At 40.0% G+C, this 25,999-nt stretch overlaps 2 protein-coding genes across 2 annotated transcripts; one reads left to right on the top strand and one right to left on the bottom strand.

The window, feature by feature from the left end:
- The first annotated feature begins 88 nt into the window (after window positions 1-88).
- bsx (brain-specific homeobox) lies at window positions 89-2,930 on the top strand. Its single transcript, XM_038708989.1, has 3 exons — window positions 89-506; window positions 1,143-1,333; window positions 1,931-2,930. The coding sequence occupies exons 1-3, from the start codon at window positions 263-265 to the stop codon at window positions 2,171-2,173; spliced, it is 678 nt and encodes a 225-aa protein (XP_038564917.1). The 5' UTR covers window positions 89-262; the 3' UTR covers window positions 2,174-2,930.
- Window positions 2,931-5,512: 2,582 nt separating this feature from the next.
- On the bottom strand, window positions 5,513-25,196 carry jhy (junctional cadherin complex regulator). The gene is made up of 9 exons (XM_038708949.1): window positions 24,804-25,196; window positions 21,395-22,073; window positions 17,936-18,031; window positions 16,590-17,023; window positions 16,026-16,290; window positions 9,955-10,041; window positions 8,776-8,781; window positions 8,426-8,548; window positions 5,513-6,803 (listed from the first exon to the last, which is right to left on the bottom strand). Exons 1-9 carry the CDS (start codon window positions 25,109-25,111, stop codon window positions 6,603-6,605), a joined length of 2,199 nt encoding a protein of 732 aa, XP_038564877.1. The 5' UTR covers window positions 25,112-25,196; the 3' UTR covers window positions 5,513-6,602.
- Window positions 25,197-25,999: the final 803 nt, after the last annotated feature.

Raw genomic sequence — 25,999 nt, forward strand, 5'->3', positions numbered from 1 at the left:
CAGAGCGAAGAACCGGCCCCCCACATCGCCCCTCCGCACATACAGAGCTGTAATTGGCTGATGCGCAAATCAATTTCCCCATCCGCTACTCTCTCTAAATAAATACTTGTTGGAAATCTGCCCTCCCACTGGTGTCTCGGCGTAGTGTCATTCACCGATCACACACACAGGGGCTGCATTTAAGCCTGGGAGATTTGGGGGGAAGCGACAGAGCTGATGCAGGCTTAAAGGCAGGAAAATCCCAAAAAAACAAACTAACATCATGAGTATGAACTACGCGTCGGCGGCGCCCACGCAGAGGTCGACGTCGTTTTTCATTGAGGACATCTTATTGCACAAACCCAAGCCGCTGAGAGAGGTCATTCCGTCACCGTTCTGTAGCTCCCTGGCCTCCCGGATGCCCATTCTGGAGTATGGATATCCGCTGATGCCAACCCCAATCCTGGCGCCACATCCGCACCATCCTCTCCACAAGCCGGAGCATCACCAGTACTTCTTCACGTCTGGTAAGCACGGGGAGCTGGGAGGTGGAGGCCTAGAGCAGCAGGAAACTTCTGTCAGATAGTGTTAGTGTTAGGTGATGTTAGGCTACCTGGACTTATCAACTAAACTTACAAAAACAACACACATTTTTGCTTATTAAAGTTGGAAAACCAGTAGAAATGTGTGGATTTACCTTAGGCCTACATGAATGAGTATGGGAATATTACAGTGGTGGACGGGTTGAAACGAATCCCTTCACATGCAAAATGCAGGCGTGAAAGAAACTCTGATCTCCAATGGTTGAGCTTCACAGAAAATAACAATAACCAGTAGATTATTACGTTTATTTTTAAAGGATAGGCTATTAAGTTTTGATGTAGGTCTAAAATGTAACCTATAAATTATATATTTGTGTAGTCTATAGCCTACTTTTTTCATCTTAATGTGTCCAACCTTTAAAAGGCAATTCTTGTTGCTCTAGATATTCTGCAAATAATGAAGCTAAACTGAGTTCTGTTTTTACATTCACTAATGTTCATTATCAAGCTGGAACTAACCAAACGCCTGCTGACTCCGGTACAGTGTTTCTCTGAGTTTTTGTTTGTTTTCTTGTCCTTGAAAAGTTCTCATTTCACATCCTCGTCTCCTGCCACCTGTAGGGATGCAGATGCCGGCCTTGTTCCAGCACCACGCGGAATTACCGGGGAAGCACTGCAGACGCAGGAAGGCCCGGACGGTTTTTTCCGACTCGCAGCTGTCCGGCCTGGAGAAGAGGTTCGAAATCCAGCGGTACCTGTCCACGCCGGAGAGAGTGGAGCTGGCCACGGCGCTCAGCCTGTCCGAAACACAGGTAGCCTACACACGCGCGCACACCTGAAAGCACCGTGCTACAGTTAAAGCAGGATGTATGATATCTGCAGGGCAAAATGTGTGTTTCTAAATGTAGGTTCATTTGTTTGTTCTTCCCACTTATGGCTAAAAAAGGACCACAGAAACACACTCAAATAAAAACAATAATGAATCACTGTTGGATCTGTTAGACTGGCTTCTGTGAACAGGCGCTATAAATAAAAGTGAATTGAACTGAATTGAAAATCCATTCAGCCTATAGCCTGCTATAGTAGGCCTGTGAGAACAATGAATTTTGGCAAGATTTGGTTATATCATACTTGAAGAATTGCTGTTTATGTGTAGGCTAATTGTAATTCTAGGCCTAAATAAAATACATTCAGGTAGCCTACTAACAGCTGATCCTATTTGAAAATCTGCAGGTCACTCACTAAATACAGTAAATTCAATAATAACTATCATCTCTATTCCACAGACCTCCTCTTTCTGTGTTCTTTTCTGTGGAGCCTGTTTTGATATGTCTGAGGATTTCTTGGAGTAAATTGCGTATATTAGGATTCTTTTTAGAATTCACGCCGTCTTACATTCCCCCCTGCAGGTAAAAACGTGGTTTCAGAACCGGCGGATGAAGCACAAGAAGCAGCTGAGGAAGGCGCAGGACGAGCGGAAGACCCCCGGGGATCTGGAGAGGTCCGCGGACAACTCCAGCGAGAGCGAACTGAACGATAAGAGCGCGGAGGAGCTGAAGCACGGCCTGGAGCCGGACTCGTACATGCTGGAGGAGAACGACGATGATGTGGATATCGAGGACGACATTTGCTCCCCGGACCATCTACTATAGTAGGCTGCAGAGTTGTTTTCTAAGCAGCGACTTTCACACTGTAAATGTACTGTAGATACCACTGACTGTCTTTCCCTTCTATTCCACATATAAATTAGCCTACTGTTTAAAAATAATGTGGACGGGGGGCCACGCAAAGTGGGCCCATTGATTTTCTACAGTTGCCCCTTTTTCTCTGTGTAGGCCTATAGGCTATGAGACTTTCCTACTGTCATGCCTGGCGAGATACAGGATTTATGGCGCTATTATTATTATTATTACTAAAATATTATTATTAGTTTATTATGAAATTCCACACTTTGTATTTGTTGTTGTGTCTTTTTTTATTTCCAGATGGACAATTAGTACAACTTATTCTAAATAACCCAATCGAATAGCTCTTTGCTGTGTAACATAGCGCATCATGCTCTCCCATCCTCCTGCACTTTTAACACAAACGAAATTTTCCACGCTACTCTTTTTATTGTTAGGCTTTTTTTTTTTCAATGTGTCTACTTTTTTATATTTTATTTGCAGTTTGTCTATATTGTTGGAAGTTTTGTAAATCAAGTTTTGGTCGAAGACACTGCCCTGGCATTTTTATTTTGTCTGTAAATATATATATATATATAGTATATAAATAATGAATCGGTTCTCGGCTGCGTCTATTCTGTTGTTTTACAAGCCCATTTTCCTTTGGGGTTTACATTTTCATACCTGATTGAGGTGGGATGATTTACAAATGTCTGAAAAATAAACACATAAATATAGCCTACAATTAATGTTATTATTTAAGATGCTCACGTGCATTTAATCCTGTTCTTTCCTTGGTTGTTGTGACCACTTTCATTAGGGACCGGTCTCCACAACATGGAGTTCCGTTTAATGCGAGGCTGCGTGTTTTCTGCTGCTTCCCTGCAGCACGCTGCGCTCTAAGTCAGAGCAGGAACGCAAAAGACAGAAAGCAAGATAGAGCAATTACAGATAAACCAGAAGTGTGAATAAAATTATTTTTATGCATTCCTTACGAAACATACGTCTCCGATCTATGATCATTTCTACACTGATATTTCTTGTTAAATTCTGCTTAGTTGACAATTAAATTAATTTCAAAAAGAGCAGATTGTTTATTTTTTTTTCAGCAGACACAAAGTTACATGAAGGCGAGTGAATTTTATACTGAGCAAGAACAGTGAAAAGGTGTTTTTGTACGGCCTATTTTTGCATCAGTGCATCGCTACAAATACTTTAAGGCGTGGCACGTGCAGGCAATAGAATGCACTTTCTGTCACAGTGGTAAATGTTTGATGTTCTTAAGAAAATCAACCATGCCATGAGTTAGATGGAAATATGGAAAGTACATGTTCTGACCATCAAAAGAAACGGTTAATTTAATAAAATGAATAAAAAGGTAAAACTTGAATACCTCTGCTTACAGCAGTAATTTGTTTGTTTCCGTTTCTGCTTATGGGCATGTGTTGATGCTGAAATCAATAACTGTATTTGTCATTAATTTTGAGTCACTATCACTGTTAATAGGCTAAATGAATATAAAAGTAAACTATCTAAAACATTGCCATCACATTGCCCAAAAGCATGAAAATTAAATATGCTGACAATTTAGTATAGCTTAAAAAATCCAACATAATTCTTTAATATGTCCACTGTGGTGCTGAATATGGCTGTGGAAATATTTAAGTGCCTGCTTTTTTATTTAAATCAGCCATAGTCTAAATTCAGTTTTGCAGAAATGAGCAATATTAATAACACATTTATCATGGAAAGAATGGGGCAAAAACAATTCAATGATTCAAACCATTTTGGTATTTAATTGTCAGTGAACATTTTGATTTATCACATTAGTTATCTGAGGGTTTGTCCTGTTGTGTAATTTGGTAAGTTATCACATGGAGCTGGGATTTCCAGCAGCAGTGCAGTATTGCCTGTGTCCTAATCAATATAGTGGAGGCAAAAAAACACATCAAGATTTTTTGCGCTATTTCAGTGTTATTTCATTCATGCTGCAGGAGAGCTCATTCAGTTAAACAGGTGACCAGCATACTGTCTGTCCTCTTGTCCATAGACAAAGCTGCTGTAAATAGACTGTACTTGTATAGTCGTCCCATCACCCACCCATGTCATAAACCCATATTCATATTCCACTATATGTCATATTCATATTCATATACTCCCCATTGACAGCAGTTTTGGGTTCACTATCTTGCCTAAGGACACTTTGCAGACTGGATGAGCTGTGGATGGAACCACCAATCTTCCGATTAGAGGCCATGCAACATACATGGGCAACCCGCTCTACCTCCTGAGCCTCAGCTGCTGTCTTTCTGAGAATGTTATATCGATCTACTGATAACAATGGAGGGTAGCATTAATTTGATAACTTTCTGAAACATGTGTAAAACTAAGACACACACACATACTTTAGAATCTTAAAACAGCTTTTATTACACGTATTCAATCATTTTATCACAAGTTGAATCTCTCATGGGGCATTTGCACAATAATGTGCTGTCCTCTCTCGTCCTTCGCACTGGGTTTGCCATCCTTTCCTGCCTTTGGAAAAGCAATTCATGTCAAAATGGGATTCTGATTAACAGGCAGAAAGAAAGAACTAGACGCAGAATAGGCCATGCAGAAGGTGATCAATTAAAAGATTAAGCGTTTTGCAACACATGGACGCATCTGCATTTGGGCCTAATAGCAGGGCCATCAGCTCATTTTCAGGAAGCCTGCCGCCTACTGAAAGCGTGCTTCTCACATCAAAGCATCCACGTCTGCCTTAGCTTCCCAATGGGCAGAAAGGGATGCTAATTTGGCCCCCTTCATGTATAGCGCTGAAAGACTCCTTCAATTAACTAGATTTCAATGGCAAAAAACGAGTAGGTGGGACCTAAAAAAGATGCAAAGAGACTCAGTCTGGATAGGGAGCATTTCTCATTAAATTGAAAAGGGCTCTGTCATTTGTTTCCAGCCGCGCATCTGAGGACTTAACACTAAAAACACAGAGCTTCAAAGAGTCCATGATGGGTTAAATAGAGACTATAATCTAATTAAAATATTGCACAGAGGTAAATAGCGCTTTGATAATGATCTGAGGGTTCAATTAGTAAAATGGGCTGCTTGAGAGTGTTGTGTTGGGGAGGAGTTACTTAGAAAATGGCTACAAAATGTAGGACTAGGACCAAATCAGGTGAGCTTCAAAGTGCCATCCATCATTTGAGCAGGATTTTCTAGACGCTTAAGCAGAGGAAGGGAAAAAAAACAAACCCACAACAAAGAGTGTGTGGATTATTGTAGGTTAAACAGTGAAACCAGGTGTAATTGGGGGGGGGGGGGGGGGGGTGTTCTGGGATAGCTGGAAGCGGACTGTATAATTGTTGCTCAGTGTCACTGTGACATACTACGGCCACTTAATTTCATCAGGGCAGTAGTGAAGACAATAACACAAAATATCAGATACATACATATTCACTAATTTTACTTTTTCTAATGTCTTGGTGGGAGTGTAAAAACACTGTTTCACTCAGGCTGACCAAAATCTGGATATTGTGGCTCCAGCCAAGATTCAAGCACGCACACTGACCACTGTAAGAATATGGGTGACAAACTAGAAACATTTTTGATATTTGTTTAATCCATTCCAAGAAGCCAGACATTGAGAGAAACAAGGAATCAATGTCCAGGGCCAAAGCTGGGTTTTGCAGGAGTGCAACATTAGCTATCCACTTGCTATAATCATGCTTAGGCACTGAAAGCACACAGAGAGGGAGGCAATCAAAGTACTTTCTTTGCTTGGCGAAAGTGCTCACAACCTAATATCTCTACAAGACAGGACACAATGTCATCATGACATAAACTGTTACCAAAAAAACATTGAAGATAACATCAATAAAAGGGAACAATGTGAATAGTAAAGGTTGTTTTTCCATAAGTGTCATTGTAGAGTTCATACATTAATATATATATATTTATATATATATTTATTGTTTGTAAAATCTTGATAGTTACCTTAAAGGAAATAGTTATTAGTTCCTATCTTAACTCAGTGGCCTGTGTTCCTCAGCTAAAACCATGTTAACTTCCTGTTGCAAAATAGGTAAAACATGTTTTTAGAACCAGGCTTTCACTATTTTCACCATCTACTATAACCAGAAACTTTGTGAAAGCTCTGTGTCTGTTGGTGCTGACAGAACAGCACCCTCTATCAACATTTCTCTCAAATCTGACCTGGTGACACACAATGTTAAAAGCTGTATCTTTTGCTAATGATGTTGAAAACTGTGTGAAAATGTATGTAGTAATGATTTGTTGATGTGACACTAGGCCTAGCAGATGTTATGAGACAGCACGTTGTGTCCTACATCTTGGAGTACAAATATATGTGACATATGGGCATGGGTTTCACGACTGCTCACATGAATTACACCTTGCCTCAGACCGCATGAACTTTTCTGAAGAGAGCCACATCCTGCTTTTCTTGTTCATGTCGTTTTCTAAGGACTTCCAGTGTGGCCTGGGACCCGTCCAAGCCCTCCAAGTAAGGAGCTTGATCAGCGAAGCCTTCGGACTGGTGTTTCTGTCTCTGTTTTGGCTGTACAGGGGGTTTGGCTATGGTCTTGGCATATTCCAAGGCCTACAGGGGGGCAGAGAGATCCATGTACTTTAATGCACTTCCTAACTACTGTATACACGTTGCAGTCAAAACTACTGGTATCCTAGAAATGTCTGCAGAAAATCTGTCCTCCTGACCTTTCAAAAATGTCATGGTTGTGTTTCTCCAACACATTGTCACTCCCGACTCATCACATATTGACGCTTGTTCAAGGCCCTTTGGTGTCACTTGTGAATGCCCAGGGTACCCCTTTAGCGTTATTTTTACAAACAAATATGCAACGTCCGGTAAAGGCATGTAATTTAAGTTGTAAAACATTGCAGTTTGTTTGGGTTTAGGCACCAAAAGTACTTGGTTAAGGTTAGGAAAAGATCATGCTTATGTCACTTGCATGACTTATGCAATTTACATAACTCACGTAACTTCAAAAAAAATATTTAATGTTGACTTTTTGTTCCACACTGGGTCTGGGTCACGTTGGGTCTTGGCCATGCATCCGTATGTGGCGAGTCAGGGAGTGACAACAGGTTGGTTTCTCAAAGATACATGCCATGGTTTTATAATTTTGTTGATATATTAAAATAGAAAACAGTACATGTTATGTATGATTCTCAATCACTGACTGTGTAGCTGGGATTTCATTGTGTGAAACATTTCAAAATTAACGTGAAACCATGGTCCTGTCTCACAAAATGAGATTAGTGGGCTAGTGAGCTAACCATGCTAACTATGCTGCACAGCCTGAAACACACTAAGCTAAAACACTCTACTCACGGTAAAGTAACAAGAAGCCTCATACGGAGCACAATGCACAATCTTGGTTTTACATGACCATTTATATCCTCACACATATGAGAAATGTTTGTCACATGACCAGTTGGCCAATCTGGCTATAAAACAGGACTTCTAATCTGGTTTAATCCATAGTTGACCAAGATGACCTAGTAGTTGTTGGTAATGAATACAATTATGTTACACATAAATTGATGGTAAAATTATACAATTTTAGTGTATTGCTCTCAAATTTCATCAAAGCATGAGGCGACTTTGTGAATCAAAACGGTTTCTACCGACTTCATGATATATAAATAAACATATACATATAAATAAAACGTATGCAGCCTGTACCCTATTAGTAAGAGTTTAGGTCTTTAGACTTTCAGGTTTATTAGGCCAGCCATTTATCTTTCTCTGCAATACTCCTTCCTGTCTCAGTAAAATAACATGCTTACTTGTAACTGTCATGACATTTTGTGTTGATTGTATTCATTCATAATAATAATGCATTATTAAATACAAACACAACAGTTAATCATTATTCAGTATGTCACTGCATTAAATAATCATGTTTTGCTAACCAGCTTTGTGAGACTAGTTATCTAGGACAATTTTCAACAATTTTCTATTTAGTAAATCCACATAACTCACAAACACCCTGCCCCAGTTAAGGCTTTGTAAGACAGGCCCTAGGTTTGAACCATTTAGTCACATTGTCGTTAATCTCATACACTCTTTGTCATTTTGTTTAGTCACAACTTGTCTCTCTCGAACAACCACAAGCACACAATCCTGTTCTCAAAGAGACATGTGCTAGGATTCACACACATACACACACATTTAAAAATAAACACACACACACACACCTTCATCCTGGGAACTTTCTTGTCATTGCCTTCCGGGTCCTTGGCCGATAGAAAGGGAATCCTACTTATCTTTTTGTTCTGCTCGCGGATCACATTTGAATAAAGCCTCTGTCGTTTCATTTTCTCAGCATGATGATGGGGAAAGAGTGAGAAAAAATAGAGGTAGAGAGAGAGAGAGAGAAACAGAAGCAGATTATAAAAGGGGTTTAATTAACTGAGCCATTTCTCCCTTAAGGCCTTTCTCTTTGTGTATCCTCTCGACAGGGCCTCTCCACGCAGCCCAGAAAAACCAAGCATCGCCACCCATTCAGTGGGCCTATCAACATTTACACTATCATTCCCTAATAGGCTTGGCCCTGGAGATGCACAGGGCTCAATCTTGTGTAAATTGGCCAAACATGCTCACTTTTTACAACTGCGGATTAACAAAAGATATATCAAAGCACAAAGAGCACTTAACTCCTTAGGGGTACTCTCATTTGTAAATGTAGATTTATCTGTGGAACAGCATGGGAGCCTTTAAATGATGAACTCAGACAGCTGGAAGAGGGTCAGTGGATAAACAAAGACACTAGTGGACATCAGGATTTAGGCACAGGAGACTGACTGAAAGACAACTAATCACATTTGTCCAAAGAGATTCTAATCACTTTTTTTCTGTGTGACTCACTCCTTATAGCCAATATTGCCTAACAGAAAATGAATATAACATCCTTGTATGTAGGACAGCTTTTGTATTGTGTTCTTCTGTATCATCTTCTATATCTTGGCTAGAAGAGGCCAGAGAGGCTCTCAAAGACAGAAGGCTGAAAGATATGGATGCTACATACTGCAGTCTACAGATGGATTTCTGCCTCATATCAGTGAAAAGCTCTCATACGATGGATAAATTCATGTAAAAAAAATATACCAGGTGGCCTGGAACCTACAGGGACAGATGTGTGTCTACATGCTCTGCGTACTGGGAACAAAGACTGACTCCACTTTGTTTTATTTCTCTCTTTCTAGCAATCCTACAGTTTGTTTTAGATTATTTACTGCTTGTCAAGAGAAACGTTTGAAGAACATATGATGGGCTGCCATGTTACCCTTTTAATGTTCAAGACAGTCATTTAGGATTTTTTTTCATCTTGTTTATGATATGATTTTTCTACATACATCTTCACTCTATATAGGCTTTTTGATGTTGCAGTTTGAATGGATCCAAACTTGAATGCAATCGATTATACACTTGATAATTGAATTGTTTCCATATTATTTTCTGATCATATTCTGATAAGCTGCTCTGTCTGAGCAATCAGTGGCTGCAAACCAAAATGTAGTACCACCCTACGAAAACAAGTATAACCAAATTTACCAACATCCAACAAAATATTATCAATTCACAGCCAAGTCAATAAGAAAATGACATGCATGTGTGTGAATTATCCAGCAACATCTTAACTTATTTGGGCAGTTTCTGGAATAATGAACCCACATCAGGTATGGTTTCTGCTACTGTGACACTGACATTGCAGGTCAGTACTTACTGTCTTTTCAGCTGCTGTGTAGTCAGGACCCAGGCCTCGCAGGTTTATATCAGACTTCAGCTGCTTGTAGTCTTTAAGACTATATGCCTGAGAGAGAGAGAGAGAGAGAGAGAGAGAGAGAGAGAGAGAGAGACAGAGAGACAGAGAGAGAAATTGAAAGTTTGCAAGTTGACAATTGCGGGGCACTATTTGTGCATCAAACATCAAGACATGACACTTTTGATTACTTAATTTGATGTAGACTTTTGTCGAACTGAAATCCATTTGTTTTGATGGCTGTCAAAATGGCACCATGGCACAACAATAAATCACCTAAAGCAATTTTGATGCATTTTGATGTCTCTCATTGTGTTCAAATGGTGCAACAAAAAAACCCACTCAGGATACACCCGATGATGACAGAACCACAGAACCTCAGTGTGAGTGACACCATCTTTATCAAACATTTTGTGACACTCCTTCAATCTTGTGTGGCTGTCTCATTCGCTGCAGAAATAAACAGATAAATCACTGCAATGTAACAGGGGGCCAGAAAGTGCTCAGATATTTGAGGACAAATAGTCACTACTGCTGATTTACTGTGTACTGTACATGGACTACAATATAGACGTAGTGTAAAAAATGTAAAAAAATGTAAAATATCAGACAAAAATAAAAGTCACAAAATCTGATCAAATGTGGCATATACTGTTTGGGGGCTTTATAAGATGACACAGTCTGATTCTATTTTATGCTCAGCCACACATGGACAATATGGACCACAAATTCAACAACAGCAATATTTACTAAACACTGGACCAGAACATAAAGAAAACACATTCATTTACAGTGATCTTGATTAAACAACAGTGTGTGACGTCTTAAATTATACATATCTTGATCAATTTCTTAAATGTTGTGATTAGAGATGCAAATGGAACATAAAGTTCTATAGATCTACAAGTGAAAGTAGCTGGGAACATGATAAAAGCATATAGAATGGAGAAAATGGTATTCAAGTCCTTTTTTCTATTCATAAAATGCAGCAGCTTTACCATACCGAATCTCAAACCAAACTAAATTGAAAGGTTAGCAACCCTGAGTTGCCTAAGTAATAAATACGTTACCTCCCTGAGCATTTGTTGCATCTTCTCGTCAACCCACTTCCCTTCGTGTTTTTTTCAAGAAGGAAAGCTGAAAAAAATACATTACATTGTCCAGTCTCCTCCCTGAATCATTGTGTGACCTACGGTGGCAGTTCTAGATGCAGAAGCACTGGCAACGTTTTTTAGAGTCACACCTTTGAACTCACCAGCTGAAATGATCGAGCAGGATCCTCCAACTATGGCCAGAAAACTACACCCAGAAAGTTTACAATATACAACATTCTCTTATTATTTCTATTTCTCTATGTATCTTTATGTCTTGATGTGCAATGTGTGCAACTGTGACACAAGAATTTCGCCCTGGGGGTCAATTAAGTTTTTCTGATTCTGAAAGACCACCAAGTTATTAAAATTCATGCTGAGAAGAAACATGAATGTCTTAACAAATGTCACGGCAACCATCTGATAGTTGTTTAGACAAGCAGTTGTTTACCACATTTGTGGTATTGAGTGAAATGGTGGTGCTAATGGTGACACTAGAGGAAAGGGCTAGGGCATCACCGAAGTCAGTGGGGTCACTGGGAACCATGAATGTCTGCACACAATGTTGTGCCAGTCTATCAAGTGGAATTCTAGATAATTCACTGGGTAAGTGAAAAATTGAGCTGCTGGTGGTGCTAGATGAATAGCCATCACCAAAAGCAGTAGCATACATCCTCTGGGCACCATGGTAATTTCTATCAAATTTCATGGCAATCCATCCAAAAGTTGTTGAGCTATTTCTCTAAAAAAAAAAAAAAAAAACACTCTCATGGTATCAGGGGATTATCTAAGGCAGTAGGTAATGTCAAGGCAATCCATCCAGTAGTTATTGAGATATTTCAATCTGGACCAAAGTGGTGGACCAACTGACAGAACGGCATTGTGATTCCTGGAGCCATGTTACTATTGTGGCTAAAAACATTTAAAAACAGTCACTGTGTGACAATATGGAACTACAGTAACAGGACAATCAAGTTAGGCTCCACATTGCATGAGTCAAAACATTCATTTTATGTGTTTTCAGTGAACAGTGACCTTTTTGCTAATGCTTGTGAAGCAATTTTTTACATAACAGCATAATAATAGACTTCAAATGAGTTTCGAGAGTGCTTCCACAAAGAGCATTTTCTGAGATCACATAACTTGCATATTAACCTGTAACCAAAGCTTTAGTTTAGGATCACACACCCAACACTTTAACCAGAGGAAGGACATAAATAACCTTTAAAATCATTTTCAAGAATATTTACCAGAAAATAAACACATACAAAAAGCTGACTAAAGCGCTGGGAGTGCATCATCTGTTGTACAGACAGAAACGTAAATCACTGACAAAGCATGTAACAAATGAATTTGAGATGAGTAACAACAGAGATCCTGCACACAAACATACACTGTAGGACTAACCTGTAAAATTATATCTCCATTCATTTGTACTCGACATAATCAATACTAAATATATCTTCCCACTGCAAGAAAAAAAATCTTGTTTTTAACAAGGTCAAGATTATAGCAAATCTTTGGCAGTGGCTTTCAATTTCTCCCGGTAGGGTCCCCTCTCTTTTTCTTTTACCTTCTCAATTTCTTCCTTTCTCTGCAGATTTTACCTATTAAAAACTTTTTAACACCCAAAAGCAACCACTGTCGCAACCGGCAGGCTCACACAGAGCGTGTGCCTTTCAATATGGCGCCCCCGTCCCAACATGCAACACTGCATGACATACCTTCACATTCCCTATTGGTTACAGTGGTAATACTTCAAACATGTCAACTATTTCCGCCGCCATCAACCCAGTGTGTCAATAGGTGGAACAAGACAAAAACAAGGAGCAACACACGCTATAAACGATCCCAGCAGCATTTAGGCAGCCATTCCCAACTGATTCAATCAGGCCAAAAGAAATCACCACAGAGAACCAACCGCTGTTGCTGTGACCACAGGCGGCTGGACACCGGGGGCTACATAAAGCTTGCTGACTGTAACAGCACATTACCTTACCACTGAGATGAAAAGCCATGTTCTTCAGACACGCCCCCTTGAGAGTCACACCAGCAAGGATTTGGCCGAAGGGATGACGAGAAGAAGGAAGCGGAAGTGTGGAGCAAGCTAATGGAACTATTCCTGTGACTACTGACAATGCCAGGAATATAGTTAATGCTGTTGGAGCTGCTGGACTAGGGCCACAAATAGGGTGCTTTGACCCTGTCGTTAATCTAGCATCCCAAAAGATGGGTCAGGTATAGCTCCATTATTGTTTAAAGCAACAAAAAAAAATCCTACTTTATGATTTTAATTATAATTTTAATCAAGGACATTTCTCTGGCATTTCTTAATTTTTGCTGTATCGAAAACGTACCGAACCATGACACCACTGTATCATATTGAACTGAACCATGAATTTTGTGAACCGTTACAAACTTAATGACTGTGTCATCACGATCGTCCATACTGTAACACACAAAATCTACTGTACGTCTGCCCATCCTGGGAGAGAGATCCCTCCACTGTTGCTTTTCCTGAGCTTTGTAAAAAGGGTTTTTTTGTGAGGGGAGTGTTTATCCTCATCTGAATAGAGGTTATGTAGCCCATTGAAGCAAATGTGTGATTTGTGATATTGTGCTTTAAAAATAAAATTGATTTGACTTGCTAGTGTAAACATCAGCATGTTAGAATGCTAACGTTAGCATTTAGCTCAAAGCACCACAGATCCTTATTAAAACCTCACAGAGACATAAGGTGGCTGCAGACTTTTAGTACAGTGGCTTTGAGAGCTCAACAAACTGACAGTTAAGAAAACACATGCAAGATTAAGTAAACCAATTTGATAAAATATGCGCAGCATTTAGAAAACATGCTGCAAAAACAGCTCTATCCTAAAGTGAGACCGTCACCTACTTCTGGTGATCACTCACTCAGTCACTGTCAAAATGCGCATTTGCCGCTATTTTCCATTGTTTATGTAACTAGCAAGGTTCCCCAATGCAGTCAGGAAATTCTGGACCTAATAATAATAATTTGAAATAATACTGTGACTTCTAGCATAGTTTTTTTTCTGTACTTCTACTTGAGTATGAATTGTGTACTCCATGGCCATGCAAATTCAAAGAAAAAGTTTGTAAAGCAATTATTTAATTGAAAATGAAGTCAAATTTCAAGGAATTTGAAAAAAATTTTAAAAAGACATAGAAAACCAGAGATTTAACCAGAGATAATAACCATTTTCATCAGGGATGACAGACAGACGTTTGGCCTGTACTGAACATAGGAACGACCAGTTGCAAACAGCGAGTGCAAGGTTTCCTGCATTAAACCCCACCAGTATAAAAATGTTTCATCTTGATTCGGCTCTGATATGATATTGAAGTATTTTGAAAGGACACTGATGGAGAGCTGAAGTTCAAGTAATACAAGCTTATAATAAGGGCAACCACACAAAGAGATGTAGTGCATACCTGTGCCCTTGCAGGTGCTAGTGAAGATGATGATGATGATACGTGTGTGACCATATGTGCATATAATCCACAAGCTGCCCCAGACAAAAAGGATCATTCCGGATTGTACTGGCAGCTTTTCGAAGGATTTTTAGTTTGCTTTAGCCACGGACACAACAGGGTACTTTTCTTTCCAAGCCTTCTCCTCTCTCTCTCCAACCCCCAAGTCACGCTCATCTGCTTTCATGCCCAGGCACTGCTTCCAGACTGCTTTACAAATTGAGCCTGTAATCTCGTCAGACATGTTGGCTAACATGGTGGGAGAGGTGGGAGGTCAAGGGGTGGGGAAGGGTCCGGTTTGATGAATTTTCTAGCCTTTCTTGGGTACACCTATCTCAATTCAGAGTTATTAGCTGGTATACAATATTTTGCATCGTTTCCAAAACATTGACAATAAATTTGATGACAAATAAATATAAAATCAAGCTGTCTGTTCATGCCTGTATTCCCCTGTTTGGCATTTTTACCCTACTGGGGGCATTTTGGGTGGGTACTGTATTATTTGCTGAGAGCATGGCCAGCCATGTGTAAGGTTGTTACTATCAGGTGAGGGTAGGAAACTCAGCAAACAAAGATCACCTAAAGTTTTTTATTATGGCACAGTGAGAATTAACTAGCACAGGATTGAGTATTTTTGCTACCTGAATTTAAATATCCCTTGTACACTGATTTAACTGTTAACCAGAAATAAGTTAGACTTAATGAAGTACTTCTTAAAGCCAAGGCATAGCATCCTAATATGGCTAGCAGTGTATGCAACTACCATGGAAAAGGCAGGATGGCTGAGCCACTTTCTACTCATGACCCACCTGCACAGCTCAGCCTGGCAAACCAAAGAAGAGGGTGAAAAACAACAACACCCAAATCATTACATGCAAATGGGCATCTTTAGTGTCCCTGCTGCTCACCGACTCTCTCCCTTCTAATCACCTTATCCCCTAACACATCTTCAAATGGCTTTTCAGAGCCTGCAGCTCTGTGGTTTATATAGACATCGCCTTATAGCAATTAAGTGTATTTTAGTGGAGCTAGACAATTAACCTGATGTTTTGTGCCCTTAGTCACCAGAACACTCCTGCTGGATTTAAGCTGTCCCTGCATGGAGATATCTGAGGGGATTATTTGGGACTTCAAAGGGGCATTTATTTGTGTAACCTCTCGTGTACACGGGGATTAAAGGGGAATGCCACTCAATTGAAGAATTCATGTGTCACTTTTGTAATAAAACTGCATAATGAGTTCTTGAGCAGGATTATTCAGTATGTGTTTTGTGGTGGCTGATCTCTGTCTAAACAGTTTAAAATGCATGCAGTATTTTTAAATCTGTGTGACATCACAGATTCGATGGCAGACATACAGGCATACAATAACACACTGATGAAAGACAAATATAACATGTGTGAACATTCAGTATCCTTTCAGGACACAAATAAAGCTCACAGACAGACTAACCTTGTAAGTGACTCTCATCCTCAGCTGCTTCTGCTTCTCCATCTGAACCAGGTATCCATCAGAGCTGCTTCTATGAATGGGGTAGGCTGTGTTCGTACTCTGATCAGGGCTTAACTCAGGCTCTCTTACTGTCATTGGCTTTCCTATAGGGGGCAGAACTGTGTAAGAGCCCGGGCCCAGTGACGAAGTGGTGGTGGGTTTGCTCGGAACATTTCTTGGAAAGTGCTTAGTGTGAACCTCATCCGGCCACTTTAATGCAGAGGTCCTGAAACACAAAATTATTGGTAGATAAATAATAAGTGGTCCTATGCTATTAGATTACTAGGCAAAAATAATAGTTTTCATATTATATTATTATTTATATATTGCATATATCTATATTTTCTATTCATTTCCATGTGGTGTATCAGACACGTTATTTGTCATTACTTGTGTGATGACAAATAATTGTGATTGCAGTAGTCAATCTGACTGCTATTTAATGCCACAGCTATCCATTTCTCCCAGATCCTTCAAATGTAATTATCATCTTGGGTCTGTAGAAATAACTGTATAATGGTTCACCTTTGCCATTGTTCAGGGGAACTCTCCAGGTTTATGCGGTCATTTACTCCTTTCCAAGAAACCTGGGAGGAATTTCCTGGTTTTGTTTGTTGATATCCAGGAGACAATGCAAGTGCAGCATCAGACACAGGGCTGCAGTGAGGACAACCATGGAGAGATGTTGAGTTGATGATGGCATCCTGGCCCTTCTGCTGGAGTAATGGAAGTAGTTGGGAGGGAGTGTTGAGGTTGATGTTGAGGTGGATGGTGGGGGGCAAAGGCTGTGATGAAGTCGTCTTCAGAGGTTTCGGGTGAGTTTCAGCAGCTGTTCTTGCTAATGGGGAGCTCAGACAGTCTCTCTGTTCAGCTCTGACCCATGGGGCGGGGGGCTGCTTTTGAGGGCGGTGGGAGTATTGTTTCCGCTGGGCTTTTTCCCCTTCGCTGATCTGGGTGACCTGGGGTTAGAGTAGGATTAACAGTTTGAAGATAAAATCTTTTCATTGTAGAATGTCAGAACAATAAAATGTTACTGATATAGACAGAATTGATTTAAAGGATTTCATTCAAAAAGAATATCACGTTTTTCTACACAGACCACCACCCAAACAGAAACCAGTAATAACATATATCGTCACTATCCCAACTGGAATACTGTGTTTTAACGACAGCAAACAACCTAAATATGGGTCTAATTTTGGCACTGCCATATTCAAAGACAGTTGTTAGGTATTTTTAACACTTCTGCTTTGCGTTAGAAATGGTAACTTCCAAAGTATAGCTTGGCCTATGTCTGAAGGTGCTGTGAAGCACCAAGCATCAACTCTAAATCTAACCATTTACACCACAAAAACAACAACAGACAAACATGAGCTCTAAACAAGGGCACAATTCTTTCCCATGTGTAAGAAGGGCTGGCGCTCTTCTATGCATCATCTCACCAAATTATTTAGCAGGAGGTCTATGAGCGTGTGTCTCATGCATCTAATGCAGCTGATTTAGCAAATACCAGCTTTGTCCATTCCTGTGGGAAAATATTCATACTCCTCTGCTTGGCAGCGTTAAGGTGGCTGCTCAAGTGCTCAAAATAATAATGCTTCTCCAATCCTCTCCTTTTTCACTTCGACTTTTTATTTATGTAAATGGTCTCTGGCAAGCTCCAGTGCAACAACGCCATCAGTGATTGTGCCCACATTCCCTAAAATGAACTAAAATCCAGGGTGATAGATAGTGTCCCTACTGCAGCAGCTATGTGGCCCTTGCTGGAACTTAAGTGATGATCCCATAAAAACTATATTAAAAAATAAACTAGATTTTCACACTATTATTTGGGATGACATGTCAACCAGTGAAAAATAGGGGGGCCCTACCCTCAGCTGCTGTGTTCTGTGGAGCCACCTCAGCTTGGGGTCTGAACTGTCCTCTTGACTTTCTGTGCTGGCTGTCTCCTTAAGAGTTTCATGCTCCTTTTTAACAGAACAAAAAGAGAAAGCAACACGCAGATACAGAAGAATGTTGAAATAAAAACTTCTTTAGATATTTTTTTCATCTCTACCGGTACTGAAACCTTTACTAAAGCCTATTAAAACCTACACAGCTCCTACTCAGGGGTTCCAATACCAAATCCAGCACTATCAGTACCTGTCTTCTTCTTGGCCACATCATTATATCCATTTTGCTGTTTCAGATATTATGTAATGTACCCGTTCATTTAGTTAACTTCAGGACTCCCCTCAGTGGCAGAGGACCATCTGAGTGGATCAATAGTATTGACAGGCTGAAGACTTTTTCACTGAATGCCGCTAATTCTGTGAGCTTGAATAGGTGAATGTCACAAGGAATGAGTGGATCCAATTGTAACATATCCATCAATAAGTGTGTTTGTGATTGCATCTAACAGGCTGAGATGCTACTCTTATGCTGAGAAAAATGCAGTGCACTGTCGGACAAACCACCTAGACTTTAGGCTTTTTCAATATGTAAGCTGCATGGTCGTTTGTCTCAAGCTTTTAAGCAAATATTTTTGATTTTGGTAACTAACTGAACCAATCTTTTTGAAATTACAGAGAGAATTTTAGACATATGGGTGCTGTTACAGATGATCAATAAGAACAGAGCAGTTTGAAGATCAGGAGCAGGTGTCCGTGACTACTTTATGTCCAGCAGTGTACACACTCACACACAAACACTTTTGGCCTCTCACCTTTACCCATTCCCCCTGCCATTGCCTTTTGTCACCCATTATAAGCATCCCAATCAGTTGGAGCAAATGATCAAGCCTGTATTGCATTTTGAGCATGGTAAGCTGTGTAACATCTTTTCTACTAAATTGGGAGGCCCGTAATTGCTTCTCTGCAAGACGATGTCACAACAAAGTCTGGCAATTGCAGCTAGCTGTATTACCTTCTGTACCCGGGAAACATCTGCTTTTCGCAATGAAGACTTCAAAGGGGCTGTGGATCTTGAATTGCATTTAGCTGCTATTGTGGCCAGCCCAGGTAATCTTGATTAGGTGTTTAGACTGAGGCAGGGTATACAGTGGCAGAGAGCTCCCCAGAGCTTTGGTCTAAAGCTATTAAAAGATTGTACATTATGTTCCCCTGGCTTTGAAGTGAGGGCCTGCGAGAGGGGAAGGGACTCTAAGGGGTGAGTGCAATAGCAGAAGATTGATCTGCTACTTCTGTCTTTATCAAAGGAGGCCCAAGCCCCAATGAAGCCAATCATTGCTACTGCCACTCTGCCACTTGGCTCGGCTAAACATTTGCTGCATTAGGAAATTGTGTACATTTAATAACACGTCTAATTATCACAAGTTGCCTTCAGATGGCCACTTTCTTCAAAAGACCAAATGGGATATTTTAAAAGGGCCTAGTAACAACCGGCTTTTCTGGACTCATATTGATTTGTGAAACTGATTCGATTTGTAAATGGAGTGTTGCTATCTTTTGCAAGGAGCTACAGACAAGGAAAGGTGGGAGGAAGCAGAACAAGCTTTGTGATAAAAGATGTTGTTATCCTAATTATGAAGAGCTGTTTTTGTTTTTTTAAGATGTCTCTCTCAACGACAACAAACAAGAAGGAGAAAAAAACTCCAATCTGAACAAAAGACATAACCAGACCATGCTGTTTTAATGGCTAATTAGATACTATGACTCAGTAGACTCAATATAATGTTTGTGTATTTGATTTTAGTGTGCATTTTACAGTTAAACACAATTTACCTTGAGCACTTGCCACTAAGTCACTTAATTCAGCCTCTATTCAGTCTCTTCAGACTTTCTAAAGAGTCTTGGAGCTTTTGTTTTTTAGAAACCAGCTCGTGTTAACACGTCAGCAAATAAAGAATAAGTCTTAACTTCACACAAATCTCAGATGTTAATTCTGTTTTTGGATGGATAGTCAATGACAATGCTGCAACTGAACTGCTCAGAAACTGTCTAAAATGTGGTTTAATGGCTTTGTTGATACATTAAAACGTAACGATACCCAATTCATAGATTATTTGTATGATGAAACAGGAAATAAACTGCATGCAAATTGGTGCCCCTTTCTTTTATGCCCCATGTCCCCCATTAAGTAAGACACGTCTTTGGGGAGACAGGGCAATGGAAAACTAATAAGCGAATTCAGAGGGAAAATGACAAAACACAAGGGTTCAGGAGAGGGAAAGGCTCTGGCTCTGTTTACCATTGCACAAAGCTAACGGCTCTTGACTATGTAAATGGTGATGATATGAGACATTGTAAAGGGCTGGGGCTCAGATGGGTGAACAAGGTTGGGGGTATTATAGCCAACAAACAGTCTTGTGGCCCGACAAATGGGGAATGCGGGCCATCCCGACCAATTATGCCACTGTGCCAGGTGCAGGGATGTCTAAGAGCCTATTGGTAACCATGCGTCTCTGATGTTCGTGTTGTACACATCAACTCATAATAAGCACTGCATAGCCAGACATGGCTCTTTTCATACGGTGGAGGAGAAGGTAGACGAAAACAGCGATGCTCTTCTGACAAATTAATTTTCCAGGCTGGGTCAGAGCAAACATCATTGAATATTCTCTTAGTTGTTGTCTGAGATGACAATAAAAAGGTATACAAATACCAAAAATATTGCTAAATGAACATAAGCTTGGCTGATGCCCAAGGAAAAAAATAGAAAAAAAATACAAAGATGCAAACTATGTTGGCCTATATTCTGCTCATGAGAAAAGCTGCAAAACACACCACAGCACTATCACCATCATCATACGCTAATACTACAAAAGTTATACTTACTGCCTAGAACATCACAACCTTGCCAATAGCCATTTGGCCCCAATACTCTCAAATCATACCTACAAGCAGAATCTGCTTTGTTCATTTCCAAAACAGACCATCAAAATTGCAAAATAAAAACTTCATAGAGACCAGTAAATTCAATAGATACAGGTGATCTGCCATCACCAAACAATGAGCTGGAATCTATGGGACATTACCAAACAGATCACAAAAACATGTGTAAGATGTCACAGTTTAAACTGGGTTTTAAATCACTAATATTTTATATTTTATTCCAATATTTTCAGAGGCCTGTCCCCAGTCAAACCTAATCTGAAGTCAGGTAAGTGTAACAATAGCTTGGCGGCCCAAGAATCATTATCAATGCTAGTGCAGCTCCTGGTGTCTGTTTCTGTAATTGCAACCTGTTTCAACAGAGAGCCTGCTGAGAGTGCCCATTACAGATGGGTCTGAAAGTTTGTTGTCACATTTCAAAGATCAAATTCTTTTTGGATGATTTTAAGCATAAGCAGATGCAGTTGAGAAAACTCTGTGTGTATGTTCTATACACACCTTCTTCACATTATGAGGCACCTCCTGCTTAAGTGCATGCACCATCACATATGAACCACATTTGGATGTGTTGCGCCCCAGGGTTATTTTGTTGCGTTCCACTATGTCCTCTATGGGTCTTTCTAGCTTTTTGTTCAATAAAACCTCAGGACTCTTCAATGTGGCCGTATTTATTTGCTGTGTTTGAGTGGGTCTTCCTTGTGTGAGTCTCAGGTCTTGCTTAAATTTTTGGATGTACACAGCATGTATATCCTCTGTCAGCTCAGGAAATCTGCTAATACTTTCATCAGCATTATAACAGCTATTTTCATGATTCTCTCTGAATTCTCTCTGTAAAGTGTTGTCACTTTCATTTTTAGTGAACATGCCGGGTGACCTTGAAAAGTCAGCATTGGGTAATCTAAGTTGAAAAGCATTGTTGTGACAGGGGGGAGATGTTACTGAGCTAGTCTGACCATCTTGTGGGTGAAGGCGGTTCGGTAGGTTAGACTCAATGTCAGCCATATGATGGGTCACCACAAGAGCTGGGCTTGAGTTGACCATGTATTTCTCTTTAGGGACTTGATAATATTCCTCAACGGAAATCTGCGGACTGTCATTGAAGCGGCCGGCCCCCTTCAGGTTGGTCCTCCAGTTGGGATCATAGCGCAGGTCAGAATAGGCGTCATCAGAGAGCGGGCTGCAAGGTTAAAGAAAGACAATAGCAATAAACATATGTTCAATATACAACTAGCCTGGAACTGAATTATCAAAGAAAATGTCCATATATGTGCAGTATAGTCTTAGTCATATTATGAGTAACTGATTTAATTGTTGGTAAGTAGCTTTATTAATGACATTTCCATATCCAAAGGAAGTTTGACAGACACCAGAATGGCTCCATTGGCCTGTAGTGAGAGGTCAAAGGAACAAGAGGCATTACACCATTATTAAAATGATGATGTCCTCAAACAAAGAGAGCTAAGCCTTATCAGAGACATCTGAAATTGAAACAGATGAGGGGGATTATGAGCCTGTATTTACAGATAATTTTCGTATTTTCACCTCCAGGCTCACTAATGAGAGTGTATTTGAGAGCTACTAGCGAGGGAATGGTTCGCAAACGGCAATTTTCAGCTTATGAAATGGCTTGAAAATTGCAGGCTAAAATGCTCTTTCTGATGGTGATGAAAAGATCTCATTAAAATAAATAGCAGAGAGCCTCTTTGTTGTGCTTACAGGGAGGATGAGGGGAGCCTAATTCTCCCGTGATGTTGTGCACCAAGGGGTGGGGTGGGGGGTGGGGGGGCTGCCTAGGTGTAGGGCCCTTCACTTCGATGAGGCCAAAAGGGTAAGGGATGTCTCTCTAATGACTCAGACTCACACAAGTTGGAGAATGCATTATAGACAACATGCAGCTGGGTGAGATGCCTCTTACACTAGCAAAACACCACAGCCTATTATTTCTTGCCCAAGATGCAGACACCTAAATACAAAAGCCAGTGAAATATTGTAACAAACACTGAATGGGAAAATGAAAAAAACTGGTCATAAGGACTATACTCAAATATCCTTTTGCAATATTCCGTGTGAGATGGTGTAAATATAGTGAAGAGAGATGAATGGAGTTGCTTAAATACGAATCTTTTGCTTGAATGAGGAATGCCCATTGGGTTTGTAAACTATGCAATGGCAATGTGTGAAAAGGCTTACCCACTTTGAGTAGGCAGTAGAGAGGACTATGAGAACATGATGATGGGAATGGGACTGTGGCCACTGCCTTGGCTCTATGAAATGGAGTCTTTTGTGAGAGTATGTCATGGTCATTTTCCTCTGAAACAATGTACTTTGGAAGTGGACCCACACTTGGCGGACATCAATCTGCACGGGTTAATGAAAGGAAAATAGAGTATGCCCCTTTTCTATTTTGGAGGGAAATGACTATCAGGCAGTGTCTGAAGGAAAGAGAAGAGGAAACAACGGTACGAGTCGACAAGAGTGCAAAAACAGATGTGGTGTTGTCCTCCCCATAGACGCTTACCTCTGCTCAGTCAAAAGAGAGAAAGAGAGATCTCCTTTACAGCAACAATGATCCTTGTTAATGGACCTCGAGTGACCACTTATTGTGATCCACCCAAACAAAACAAAAATCTAATTTCCCTCAAATGAAAGCTGTTATTCTGAAAGCACCTGAATTAGGCCATTCTTACTACAATGTACCATTGGTGTCTGCATCTCATTAAATAGATGACACCATTTCATTGTTAAGTGATGAATGAAGGCTATTTATCTTTATCATCCATGTGCTGTTTAAAAGTAAAAGGTTTGATTGCTGCTGCCATTTTCCTTGTTGTATTACATCTAAGCAGCACTATTATCTGCTTAATTTTAATTAATTTATCACAGACACTGAATGTGACAGTCCGGTTCAATAGGCAAATTGAACAAGGTCAGGCACAAATCTCATTGTGGTGAATAGCTTATATAATGCCACATGTATAGAGAAGTATTGTGATATACAGAGCTACACAGCCAATAATGTAATCAGTCAGATTCTTTTCATGTCTATACCCCATCCAATAACCACCCAATGTAAAACTGAGTTTTCCATACATGCGCATACTGTTATTTTTATACAATTTTCACCAAAAATAAAGACTGCAGGTTCTGTTTACCAATCCTCAGAAATTGTGTCATTAAAATCAATTACTGCCATCTACTGGCCAAACAGCATAACTCTATATCAGAATGTTTTCATTTTAGAGTCACTTCAAGGATAAGTGGTGATATTCTTTGTTTTTCTTATTGTCAACAAATTCAATAAACCAACAATGATTGTCTGTGTATCCAAAGCCTGATATACATTGCATTCCTTCCAGTTGTCCAAAAACTATTAAAAACACATGAGCTAGACTGTGACACTTGGTGACATGTTCCTTTATCACCATGAACACGCACACTTCGATTCAGCGCCACATGTACATCCTGCTGCTGTAATTAACTGCTATTGCATCACAAAATGCGCCCTTTTAAAAAAATAAAGTATATATTTGTAACCCATTTTTATAGATTTACATCTTCAGTAGGAACTTGCCTGAGTGACACAGACAGAGACGGACTAACACATTGTTGGTATTGGTTTTGGCATTTTCATGGAGTTCGTTAACAGAAAGAACAGAATATCACCTTTCTTTTACCACAAGCCTAAATCCTTGTTAAGTTATAAATTTGCCACAGTGATATAAAAGTGTACTCATTACAGCCTGATACCATTGTTAGGAGTTGTTTCATGTGCAGCAGAACACACTTCTGACCACAACTAACTGATGCTGACTGTGCCCTGATGTTATTTTGAATAGCATAATTTAATTGCAACACCAGATGAGTTACTATTTGAAACTGATGGACAACTGGAAATTGTGTAACTTACCTTGTTCCTTTTCTCTCATCTATTTGTGTATCCGAATATGCAGTCTGTAACAGTCTGTTTTTCTTGGCATGGGGCTGTGCTGCTACTTCAAGGCTATCATAAACCTGAAGACTTTCATCAACATTTGCATCTTCATCCTCTACATCTCCATGCTGCTGTTTGTAAGCTCTCTCCTGGGCCAAGCTCTCAGTGTCGGACTCCACAGAGTCCCACTGGCTGGCATGAACTGCTCCTCTTGGAGAAGGATGCTTCTCTTGCTCAGTCTTCAACACTTGACACACCTCTTCATGTTTGAGTCCTATCTCCATGTTTATGTTGTAGGTGGACAGTGTGCTTCATGAAGAGCTGATCATCTATGTGGTAACTTTCAAACACTGCAACAAACCAACAAAATAATAGCTGTATTGTTGAGGAGCAGAGAGTAAAAAGAGCTAAACAATGTTGAGCATTCCTGTTTTATTTCATGGGTCTTAAATACACATTTCTGTCTAGGTAAAGTGCAGGTCTAGAGCATATAATATATTCCAGTAAGCAAATCTTCTGTTTGTACTTTTCTGACAACTCCAAGAAAAGGTCAGAAACAACCCAAGTTCTCTGTCACTGAATGCCTAAATATGTATCGGCATTGGCTCAAACATGAGAATGCTGACAGTCTTTTGAGTCATCTTTTATACACAGCGTAATGTTCAGGTAGCTTGTTTTACCAGCCTCAGATGAGGGATTGACCCTTATTTCTGCAGCCAAAGCAGAAGTACTGGTTGTACACTCTAAATGTCATCTGGAATATGCTTAACAAAGTTTCCTATACAGATGCTCAGTAGTAGTAGCAGTCATAGTAGGAATTTACTAATAACATCAACGATTACTCCATTCAATTTACGTTTCCAAGTAAAGCCAAGACTTGTGAGTCAGCATTAACAGCACTAGGGCCCTGGAACTGACACACCTACATGGATTGTAGCAATCATCAAGTTATTGATTAACACTAAGTTACCAGGATTCAACCAGTCAAACTGTCTGCTGTTAAAAGGGCTGAATATCTATCTATCTATCTATCTATCTATCTATTAGTGCTTCACTTTGATAAACTAACGCTGTTTTCAAGGAAATCACAATAGGAGCACCTTTCTTTCATCTTATACAGACTTGTAAAAATATGAGTAGCCTAGCCTTGAACTGCATGTTGGAAGATCACT

This window comes from Micropterus salmoides, unplaced genomic scaffold (assembly GCF_014851395.1).
Source record: "Micropterus salmoides isolate LMB-PRFRI ecotype aquatic unplaced genomic scaffold, ASM1485139v1 Ms_hic_scaffold_9, whole genome shotgun sequence".
In the NCBI taxonomy this organism is placed as follows: domain Eukaryota; kingdom Metazoa; phylum Chordata; class Actinopteri; order Centrarchiformes; family Centrarchidae; genus Micropterus; species Micropterus salmoides.